This window comes from Mustelus asterias, chromosome 24 (assembly GCF_964213995.1).
Source record: "Mustelus asterias chromosome 24, sMusAst1.hap1.1, whole genome shotgun sequence".
NCBI classification, from domain to species: Eukaryota; Metazoa; Chordata; class Chondrichthyes; order Carcharhiniformes; family Triakidae; genus Mustelus; species Mustelus asterias.
In genome coordinates this window covers 247,261-259,389 of record NC_135824.1, presented here as the reverse complement: position 1 = coordinate 259,389, position 12,129 = coordinate 247,261, and the positions used below count along the sequence as shown (strand labels likewise).

General features: G+C 47.4%; 1 protein-coding gene across 3 annotated transcripts in view; it reads left to right on the top strand.

Moving 5' to 3' along the window:
• Positions 1-369: 369 nt before the first annotated feature.
• mtfmt (mitochondrial methionyl-tRNA formyltransferase) overlaps positions 370-12,129 on the top strand; it is a 76,275-nt gene continuing 64,515 nt past the window's right edge. For 2 of the 3 annotated variants that reach the window (XM_078241103.1, XM_078241102.1), the window contains exons 1-2: positions 378-663; positions 1,150-1,362. In XM_078241103.1, coding sequence (XP_078097229.1) covers positions 446-663; positions 1,150-1,362 — 431 coding nt within the window. In that variant the 5' untranslated portion in view covers positions 378-445. Of the gene's footprint in view, positions 664-1,149; positions 1,363-12,129 lie in introns of all 3 variants that reach the window. The other variant, XM_078241101.1, reaches the window with a different exon arrangement.

Sequence of the window (12,129 nt, the reverse complement as noted above, 5' to 3'; positions counted from 1 at the left end):
ATTACTCATTTCTCTATTTAAATAACATTCTGCTTTTCTATTCTTCCTGTCAAAGTAGACAATCTAACATTTTCTCACACTATATTCCATCTGCTAAATTTTTGCTCTCTTGCTTAACCTTTCAAGATCCTTTCCTTTGTATCTTCCACACAACTTCCATTCCTATTTAAATTTGGCCATTTTATTAAAATAAAAACAAGCAAGTGGTAATGGTCTAATAAATTGTCAGAGGTTTTCCCTTTCACCGAATGAACTATGTTGACTGATGGTAAAATGATTCTAATATCACAGTAAATATATTAAAACTGGCCATTCCGCCGGAACCTTTCTCTTTAGTTGCCACGACCTTGCGGAACGATATTGGCAGAGGACCGGAAACAGCAATTGCCTGAACTAAAGATGGCGGCGCACAGTAGGTGAAGCCGAGCGGCCTTTGGCGCCGGGGATGTGGAGCTCGGTGCCGGGCCTGGCGCGGGCTGCAAGCCGGCGCTTTCCCCGAGGTGGGCTGGCAGCGAGTCGCTGCTTCTCGGCGGGAGACGCTGCCGCTCCCTCGGGGGGTAAACTCGGCGGTGGGCGGCTCCGGGCCGCGCCTCCCTGGCGGATTCTCTTCTTCGGAACCGACTCGTTTGCGCAGCGGGCGCTGGAGAAACTGCAGCTGTCCAGGTAGCCCGGGGTCAGGCTCCTGGGGGGTTAGGCTCAGGGGTTGGGGGTCAGCATCCCGAGGTCAGGGTCAGGATCCCAGGCTCCAGGGGCTGGGGGGTCAGGATTCTGCTTTCTGATCTCAGGACCTTGATCCTGATGTCAGGGGTCAGTGTTGAGAAGGCCTGGGGGTCAATGGACAGAGACCAGGTCAGGCATGAGAATGAGGTAATTTGACCATTTAGAAATGGTCCCGGTTAAAATCGGGAATAATGAGCTGGAAGCTGAATTCACATCAGGTTTATTTTTAACCAAGTTCTTTCCAGCTCCTCCCATCATTGGATAGTCCATCTACCTGCGTGCAGATTTCTGCTACATCCACTTGCTCTTAATATGGTTGCTATGTAGTGTTGCACTTTTGAATTTTATCTTCCATTCTGAACCTCCTGCGTAGCTGATTTCTTGGCTTTAGATTGTAATTATTGACTCAGTGATTTCTTTCATTTGTAGGTCCTTTGAAACTGGAAAGAAGTTGATAGAACAGCTGGAGGTTGTTACCTTGCCGGCCACTAAATCCGGTGAGCTCCCTGTCAGAAAATACGCCAGGATGAATCAAATTCCAGTTCACGATTGGCCTCGCCTTGGACCAGATCATTTTGATGTTGGAATAATTGTATCGTTTGGGAGTCTACTCAGTGACTCTGTGATTCAGCAGTTCCCATTGTGAGTAACTGTCACTACTAGTGTCACACGTGGGAGGATTTAGGCGAGTTTGGCAGGGGGGTGGAAACCAAAGCAAAGGTGAATTAACTGAAAGGGAACCAGAGAGTAAGGGCCAGTAAGACTCAGAAAAAGCTGGCATGATGTGGTTGCTAATCAAAGAGGGTCTGGTGGATTGAATGCATTTGTTTCAATGCGAGAAGTGTAATGGGTAAGGCAGGTGAACTTAGAGCTTGGATTAGTACTTGGGAACTATGATGTTGCTATTACAGAGACTTGGTTAGGGAAGGACAGGATTGGCAGCTTAACATTCCAGGATACAGATGTTTCAGGCAGGATAGAGGAGGGGGGGAGGTGCACATAGAACATAGAACAGTACAGCACAGAACAGGCCCTTCAGCCCACGATGTTGTGCCGAGCTTTATCTGAAACCAAGATCAAGCTATCCCACTCCCTATCATCCTGGTGTGCTCCATGTGCCTATCCAATAACCGCTTAAATGTTTCTAAAGTGTCTGACTCCACTATCACTGCAGGCAGTTCATTCCACACCCCAACCACTCTCTGCGTAAAGAACCTACCTCTGAAATCCGTCCTGTATCTCCCACCACGAACCCTATAGTTATGCCCCCTTGTAATAGCTCCATCCACCCGAGGAAATAGTCTTTGAACGTTCACTCTATCTATCCCCTTCATCATTTTATACACCTCTATTAAGTCTCCCCTCAGCCTCCTCCGCTCCAGAGAGAACAGCCCTAGCTCCCTCAACCTTTCCTCATATGACCTACCCTCCAAACCAGGCAGCATCCTGGTAAATCTCCTCTGCACTCTTTCCAGCGCTTCCACATCCTTCTTATAGTGAGGTGACCAGAACTGCACACAATATTCCAAATGTGGTCTCACCAAGGTCCTGTACAGTTGCAGCATAACCCCACGACTCTTAAACTCCAACCCCCTGTTAATAAAAGCTAACACACTATAGGCCTTCTTCACAGCTCTATCCACTTGAGTGGCAACCTTTAGAGATCTGTGGATATGGACCCCAAGATCTCTCTGTTCCTCCACAGTCTTCAGAACCCTACCTTTGACCCTGTAATCCACATTTAAATTTGTCCTACCAAAATGAATCACCTCACATTTATCAGGGTTAAACTCCATTTGCCATTTTTCAGCCCAGCTTTGCATCCTATCTATGTCTCTTTGCAGCCTACAACAGCCCTCCACCTCATCCACTACTCCACCAATCTTGGTGTCATCAGCAAATTTACTGATCCACCCTTCAGCCCCCTCCTCTAAGTCATTAATAAAAATCACAAAGAGCAGAGGACCAAGCACTGATCCCTGCGGCACACCGCTAGCAACCTGCCTCCAGTCCGAAAATTTTCCATCGACCACCACCCTCTGTCTTCGGTCAGACAGCCAGTTACCTATCCAATCGGCCAACTTTCCCTCTATCCCACACCTCCTCACTTTCATCATAAGCTGACCATGGGGGACCTTATCAAACGCCTTACTAAAATCCATGTATATGACATCAACTGCCCTACCTTCATCACACTTAGTTACCTCCTCAAAAAATTCTATCAAATTTGTGAGGCACGACTTGCCCTTCACGAATCCGTGCTGACTATCTTGGATTAATCCGCATCTTTCTAAATGGTCGTAAATCCCATCCCTAAGGACCCTTTCCATCAATTTACCAACCACCGAAGTAAGACTAACCGGTCTATAATTACCAGGGTCATTTCTATTCCCTTTCTTAAACAGAGGAACAACATTCGCCATTCTCCAGTCCGTTGGCACCATCCCCGTGGACAGCGAGGACCCAAAGATCAACGCCAAAGGCTCTGCAATCTCATCCCTTGCCTCCCACAGAATCCTAGGATACATTTCATCACTACTGGTTAAACATAGAACATAGAACATTACAGCACAGAACAGGCCCTTCGGCCCACGATGTTGTGCCGACCTTCATCTGAAACCAAGATCAAGCTATCCCACTCCCTACCATCCTGGTGTGCTCCATGTGCCTATCCAATAACCGCTTAAATGTTCCTAAAGTGTCTGACTCCACTATCACTGCAGGCAGTCCATTCCACACCCCAACCACTCTCTGCGTGAAGAACCTACCTCTGATATCCTTCCTATATCTCCCACCATGAACCCTATAGTTATGCCCCCTTGTAATAGCTCCATCCACCCGAGGAAATAGTCTTTGAACGTTCACTCGATCTATCCCCTTCATCATTTTATAAACCTCTATTAAGTCTCCCCTCAATCTCCTCCGCTCCAGAGAGAACAGCCCCAGCTCCCTCAACCTTTCCTCATAAGACCGACACTCCAAACCAGGCAGCATCCTGGTAAATCTCCTCTGCACTCTTTCCAGCGCTTCCACATCCTTCTTATAGTGAGGTGACCAGAACTGCACGCAATATTCCAAATGCGGTCTCACCAAGGTCCTGTACAGTTGCAGCATAACCCCACGGCTCTTAAACTCCAACCCCCTGTTAATAAAAGCTAACACACTATATGCCTTCTTCACGGCTCTATCCACTTGAGTGGCAACCTTTAGAGATCTGTGGATATGGACCCCAAGATCTCTCTGTTCCTCCACAGTCTTCAGAACCCTACCTTTGACCCTGTAATCCACATTTAAATTAGTCCTACCAAAATGAATCACCTCACATTTATCAGGGTTAAACTCCATTTGCCATTTTTCAGCCCAGCTTTGCATCCTATCTATGTCTCTTTGCAGCCTACAACAGCCCTCCACCTCATCCACTACTCCACCAATCTTGGTGTCATCAGCAAATTTACTGATCCACCCTTCAGCCCCCTCCTCTAAGTCATTAATAAAAATCACAAAGAGCAGAGGACCAAGCACCGATCCCTGTGGCACTCCGCTAGCAACCTGCCTCCAGTCCGAAAATTTTCCATCCACCACCACCCTCTGTCTTCGATCAGATAGCCAGTTACCTATCCAATCGGCCAACTTTCCCTCTATCCCACACCTCCTTACTTTCATCATAAGCCGACCATGGGGGACCTTATCAAACGCCTTACTAAAATCCATGTATATGACATCAACCGCCTGTACTGCAGGAGGTGTTTTCCTGCAGTACAGCTGTGATAAGGAGAATATCACAGCTGTACTGCAGGAGAACACCTCGGAGGGCTCATACGGCGAAGCAATATGGGTAGAGCTCAGGAATAGGAAGGGTAGTCACAATGTTGGGGGTTTATTATAGGCCACCCAATAGCCAGTGGGAGATAGAGGAACAGAGATGTAGGCAGATTCTGGCAAGGCGGAAAAGTAACAGGGTTGTTGTGGTGGGAGATTTTAACTTCTCCTAAATTGACTGGGACTCACTTAGTGCGAGGGGCGTGGATGGGGCAGAGTTTGTAAGGAGCATCCAGGAGGGCTTCTTGAAACAGTATGTAAATAGTCCAATCAGAGAAGGGGCCATACTGGACCTGGTATTGGGGAATGAGCCCGGCCAGTTGGTCGATGTTTCAGTGGGGGAGCAGTTCGGGAATAGTGACCACAATTCAGTAAGCTTTAAGGTACTGATGGATAAAGATAAGTGTGGTCCTCAAGTTAAGGTGCTAAATTGGGGGAAGGCTAATTACAACAATATTAGGCAGGAACTGAAGAATGTAGATTGGGGGCAGATGTTTGAGGGCAAATCAACATCTGGCATGTGGGAGGCTTTCAAGTGTAAGTTGATGGGGATTCAGGACCGGCACATTCCTGTAAGGATGAAGGATAAGTATGGCAAGTTTTGGAAACCTTGGATAACAAGAGATATTGTGAGCCTAGTCAAAGAAAAAAAGGAAGCATTTATCAAGGCTGGGAACACACAAAGCATGTGTGGAATACAAGGAAAGTAGAAAGAAACTTAAGCAAGGAGTAAGGAAAGCTAAAAGGAGTCTTGAAAAAGCATTGGCCAGCAGGATTAAGGAAATTCCCAAAGCTTTTTATACATATATAAAGAGCAAGAGGGTAGCCAGGGAGAGGGTTGGCCCATTCAAGGACAAGGGAGGGAATCTATGTGTGGAGCCAGAGGAAATGGGCGAGATATTGAATGAGTACTTTGCGTCAGTATTCACCAAAGAGAAGGAAGGACTTGGTGGATGATGAGTCTGGGGAAGGGTGTGTAGATAGTTTGAGTCATGTTGAGATCAAAAAGGAGGAGGTATTGGGGTTCTTGAGAAACATTTAAGGTCGACAAGTCCCCAGGGTCTGATGGGATAGACTCCAGAATACTGAGAGAGGCAAGAGAGGAAGTTGCTGGGGCCTTGAGAGAAATCTTTGTATCCTCACTGGCTAAAGGGTAGGACCCAGAAGATTGGAGAATAGCCAATGTTGTTCCTTTTGTTTAAGAAGGGTAACAAGGATAATCTAGGTAATTACAGGCCGGTGAGCCTTACATCAGTGGTAGGGAAATTTATTGGAGAGGATTCTTCGAGACAGGATTTATTCCCACTTGGAAATAACTGGACATATTAGCGAGAGGCAACATGGTTTTATGAAAAGGAGGTCGTGTCTCACTAACTTGATCGATTTTTTGAGGAAGTGACAAAGATGATTGATGAGGGTAGGGTGGTGGATGTTGTCTATATGGACTTTAGTAAGGCCTTTGACAAGGTCTCTCATGGCAGACTGGTAGCGAAGGTGAAGTTGCATGGGATCAGAGGTGAGCTGGCAAGATGGATACAGAACTGGCTCGGTCAAAAAAGTAAGAAGTTTAACAACACCAAGTTAAAGTCCAACAGGTTTATTTGGTAGCAAAAGCCACACAAGCTTTCGGAGCTGCAAGCCTCTTCTTCAGGTGAGTGGGAATTCTGTTCACAAACAGAGCATATAAAGACACAAACTCAATTTACATGAATAATGGTTGGAATGCGAATACTTACAACTAATCAAGTCTTTAAGAAACAAAACAACGTGAGTGGAGAGAGCATCAAGACAGGCTAAAAAGATGTGTATTGTCTCCAGACAAGACAGCCAGTGAAACTCTGTGGGGGTTACAAATAGTGGGACATGAACCCAATATCCCGGTTGAGGCCGTCCTCGTGTGTGCGGAACTTGGCTATCAGTTTCTGCTCAGCGACTCTGCGCCTTCGTGTGTCGTGAAGGCCGCCTTGGAGAACGCTTACCCGAATTTCAGAGGCCGAATGCCAGTGACCGCTGAAGTGCTCCCCAACAGGAAGAGAACAGTCTTGCCCGGTGATTGTCGAGCGGTGTTCATTCATCCGTTGTCGCAGCGTCTGCATAGTTTCCCCAATGTACCATGCCTCGGGACATCCTTTCTTGCAGCGTATCAGGTAGACAACGTTGGCCGAGTTGCAAGAGTATGTACCGTGTACCTGGTGGATGGTGTTCTCACGTGAGATGATGGCATCTGTGTCGATGATCCGGCACGTCTTGCAGAGGTTGCTGTGGCAGGGTTGTGTGGTGTCATGGTTACTGTTCTCCTGAAGGCTGGGTAGTTTGCTGCGGACAATGGTCTGTTTGAGGTTGTGCGGTTGTTTGAAGGCAAGAAGTGGGGGTGTGGGGATGGCCTTGGCGAGATGTTCGTCTTCATCAATGACATGTTGAAGGCTCCGGAGGAGATGCCATAGCTTCTCCGCTCCGGGGAAGTACTGGACAACGAAGGGTACTCTGTCCACCGTGTCCCGTGTTTGTCTTCTGAGGAGGTCGGTGCGGTTTTTCGCTGTGGTGCCACAGGGTGACCTGATAGAAGTCTACAAGATTGAGGGGCATGGACAGTGGATAGTCAGAAGCTTTTTCCTAGGGTGGAAGAGTCAATTACTAGGGGGCACAGGTTTTAAGGTGCGAGGGGCAAGGTTTAGAGGAGATGTATGAGGCAAGTTTTTTTCTTACACAGAGGGTGGTGGGTGCCTGGAACTCGCTGCCGGGGGAGGTAGTGGAAGTGGATATGATGGTGAGTTTTAAGGGGCGTCTGGACAAATACATGAATAGGATGGGAATGGAGGGATATGGACCCTGGAAGGGTAGGAGGTTTTAGTTCAGTCGGGCAGCATGGTCGGTGCAGGCTTGGAGGGCCGAAGGACCTGTTCCTGTGCTGTAATTTTCTTTGTTCTTTGTCCATTACAAAGGTTTCCCAAGTATGAATGTCCACAAACTGAATTCTTTTGTTTTTAACCTGAGACTTAATGACGTACAAATACATTGAAAAAAGGTTTGAATTAATTGGGTTGGACTGCACTGAATTTGTGTTTAAATCTCCTCTGCTTGTCCTCGTCCCACAAGCAAGCATTTTCTGACATTAACCCTTCCTCTTTCCAGTGCTTTGTCCTCTCCGAGATTTCTCGATAATTGAAAATGTGAAGTGTCACTTTCCCTCAAACTGTTGACAATGGAGGAGTTATTCCAATCTCCTGAAAAAAAAAGCAGCAAAATGATTTTTTTTCCTGGAACTTCAGGCAAAGGAATCAACTCTGAAAGTGAGAAAATGTGCAATTTTGGAGAAATCTTCCCAATCTTTATTGTCTTGAAACATGCTTGTCTCAATAGCTGGAATCGGCTCAGTGTCATGTGAGAGTTTGTAACTGAATTGGAATTTTTTGCTTCCAAAGCTATGCAAAGACCTACATCATACCCAAATGAAAAGATATTACTGTGTTCTCCACTGTTAAGCTTCTTGATCCTACCTTTTCTTATTCGTGGACATGAGCATTGCTGGCTGGCCAGTATTTATTGTAAGAAGTTTAACAACACCAGGTTAAAGTCCAACAGGTTTATTTGGTAGCAAAAGCCACAAGCTTTCGGAGCCTTAAGCCCCTTCTTCAGGTGAGTGGGAATTCTGTTCACAAACAGGGCATATAAAGACACAAACTCAATTTACAGAACAATGGTTGGAATGCGAATACTTACAGCTAATCAAGTCTTTAAGATACAAAACAATGTGAGTGGAGAGGGCATTAAGACAGGTTAAAGAGATGTGTATGGAGCAGTTGAACCAGGAGCGCTCCTCGTCACAATGGATGTCTCGGCACTCTACACCAGCATCCCCCACGATGATGGCATTGCTGCAACGGCCTCAGTGCTCAACGCCGACAACTGCCAGTTTCCAGATGCAATTTTACATCTCATCCGCTTCATCCTGGACCACAATATCTTCACCTTCAACAACCAGTTCTTCATCCAGACACACGGAACAGCCATGGGGGACCAAATTCGCACCTCAATATGTCAACATCTTCATGCACAGGTTCGAACAAGACCTCTTCACCGCACAGGACCTTCAACCTATGCTATACACTAGATACATCGATGACATTTTCTTCCTTTGGACTCATGGTGAACAATCACTGAAACAACTATATGATGACATCAACAAGTTCCATCCCACCATCAGACTCACCATGGACTACTCTCCGGAATCGGTTGCATTCTTGGACACACGCATCTCCATTAAGGACGGTCACCTCAGCACCTCACTGTACCGCAAGCCCACGGATAACCTCATGATGCTCCACTTCTCCAGCTTCCACCCTAAACACGTTAAAGAAGCCATCCCCTACGGACAAGCCCTCCGTATACACAGGATCTGCTCGGATGAGGAGGATCACAACAGACACCTCCAGACGCTGAAAGATGCCCTCGTAAGAACAGGATATGGCGCTCGACTCATCGATCGACAGTTCCGACGCGCCACAGCGAAAAACCGCACCGACCTCCTCAGAAGACAAACACGGGACACGGTGGACAGAGTACCCTTCGTCGTCCAGTACTTCCCTGGAGCAGAGAAGCTACGGCATCTCCTCCGGAGCCTTCAACATGTCATTGATGAAGACGAACATCTCGCCAAGGCCATCCCCACACCCCCACTTCTTGCCTTCAAACAACTGCACAACCTCAAACAGACCATTGTCCGCAGCAAACTACCCAGCCTTCAGGAGACCAGTGACCACGACACCACACAACCCTGCCACAGCAACCTCTGCAAGACGTGCCGGATCATCGACACAGATGCCATCATCTCACGTGAGAACACCATCCACCAGGTACACGGTACACGGTGGATAACCAGGGAAATTGAGGATCTGATTAAAATGAAAAGGGAGGCGTACTAAAAACAGATGGAGCTCTGGAGGAATACAGAGAGAGTAGGAAAGATCTCAAACGGGGAGTTAGAAGGGCAAAAAGAGGTCACGAGATGTTCTTGGCAGGCAGGATTAAGGAGAATCCTAAGGCATTCTATTCATACGTTAGGAACAAAAGAGTTGTCAGGGAGAAAATCGGACCTCTCGGGGACAAAGGAGGGGAATTATGCTTAGAACCCAAGGGAATAGGGGAGATCCTAAATGAATACTTTGCATCGGTATTCACGAAGGAGAGGGGCGTGTTAACCGGGAGTGTCTCGGAGGGAGGTGTTGACCCGTTAGAGAAAATCTCCATTACAAGAGAGGAAGTGTTAGGTTTTTTAGGGAACATTAAAACTGACAAAGCCCCAGGGCCTGATGGCATCTATCCTCAACTGCTCAGGGAGACGAGAGGTGAAATTGCTGGGCCTCTGACGGAAATCTTTGTCGCTTCTTTGGACACGGGTGAGGTCCCTGAGGATTGGAGGATAGCGAATGTGGTCGCGTTGTTTAAGAAGGGTAGCAGGGATAACCCAGGAAATTATAGGCCGGTGAGCTTGACGTCCGTGGCAGGGAAATTGTTGGAGAGGATTCTTAGAGACAGGATGTATGTGCATTTAGAACGGAACAATCTCATTAGTGACAGACAGCATGGTTTTGTAAGAGGGAGGTCGTGCCTTACAAATTTGGTGGAGTTTTTTGAGGAAGTGACAAAAACGGTTGATGAAGGAAGAGCCGTGGATGTCGTCTATATGGATTTCAGTAAGGCATTTGACAAAGTCCCACATGGCAGGTTGGTTAAGAAGGTTAAGGCTCATGGGATACAAGGAGAAGTGGCTAGATGGGTGGAGAACTGGCTTGGCCATAGGAGACAGAGGGTAGTGGTCGAAGGGTCTTTTTCCGGCTGGAGGTCTGTGACCAGTGGTGTTCTGCAGGGCTCTGTACTAGGACCTCTGCTATTTGTGATATATATAAATGATTTGGAAGAAGGTGTAACTGGTGTAATCAGCAAGTTTGCGGATGACACGAAGATGGCTGGAATTGCGGATAGCGAAGAGCATTGTGGGGCAATACAGCAGGATATAGATAGGCTGGAAAATTGGGCGGAGAGGTGGCAGATGGAATTTAATCCGGATAAATGTGAAGTGATGCATTTTGGAAGAAATAATGTAGGGAGGAGTTATACAATAAATGGCAGAGTCATCAAGAGTATGGAAACACAGAGGGTCCAAGGTGTGCAAGTCCACAAATCCTTGAAGGTGGCAACACAGGTGGAGAAGGTGGTGAAGAAGGCATATGGTATGCTTGCCTTTATAGGACGGGGTATAGAGTATAAAAGCTGGAGTCTGATGATGCAGCTGTATAGAACGCTGGTTAGGCCACATTTGGAGTACTGCGTCCAGTTCTGGTCGCCGCACTACCAGAAGGACGTGGAGGCATTGGAGAGAGTGCAGAGAAGGTTTACCAGGATGTTGCCTGGTATGGAGGGTCTTAGCTATGAGGAGAGATTGGGTAGACTGGGGTTGTTCTCCTTGGAAAGACGGAGAATGAGGGGAGATCTAATAGAGGTATACAAGATTATGAAGGGTATAGATGGGGTGAACAGTGGGAAGCTTTTTCCCAGGTCGGAGGTGACGATCACGAGGGGTCACGGGCTCAAGCTGAGAGGGGCGAAGTATAACTCAGACATCAGAGGGACGTTTTTTACACAGAGGGTGGTGGGGGCCTGGAATGCGCTGCCAAGTAGGGTGGTGGAGGCAGGCACGCTGACATCGTTTAAGACTTACCTGGATAGTCACATGAGCAGCCTGGGAATGGAGGGATACAAACGATTGGTCTAGTTGGACCAAGGAGCGGCACAGGCTTGGAGGGCCGAAGGGCCTGTTTCCTGTGCTGTACTGTTCTTTGTTCTTTGTACATACTCTTGCAACTCGGCCAACGTTGTCTACCTGATACGCTGCAGGAAAGGATGTCCCGAGGCATGGTACATTGGGGAAGCCATGCAGACGCTACGACAACGGATGAATGAACACCGCTCGACAATCACCAGGCAAGACTGTTCTCTTCCTGCTGGGGAGCACTTCAGCGGTCACGGGCATGTGGCCTCTGATATTTGGATAAGCGTTCTCCAAGGCGGCCTTCACGACACACAACTGTGCAGAGTCGCTGGGCAGAAACTGATAGCCAAGTTCCGCACACATGAGGACGGCCTCAACCGGGATATTGGGTTCATGTCACGCTATCTGTAATCCCCATGGCTTGCCTGGACCTGCAGAGTCTCACTGGCTGTCCTGTCTGGAGACAATACTCATCTCTTTAACCTGTCTTAATGCTCTCTCCACTCGCATTGTTTTGTATCTTAAATACTTGATTAGCTGTAAGTATTCGCATTCCAACCATTATTCTGTAAATTGAGTTTGTGTCTTTATATGCCCTGTTTGTGAACAGAATTCCCACTCCCCTGAAGAAGGGGCTTAAGGCTCCAAACGCTTGTGTGGCTTTTGCTACCAAATAAACCTGTTGGACTTTAACCTGGTGTTGTTAAACTTCTTACTGTGTTCACCCCAGTCCAAAGCCGGCATCTCCACATCAGTATTTATTGCCCATCCCAAGTTTCCTGAGGGCAGTTGAGCGTCAACCACATTGCTGTGGCTCTAGA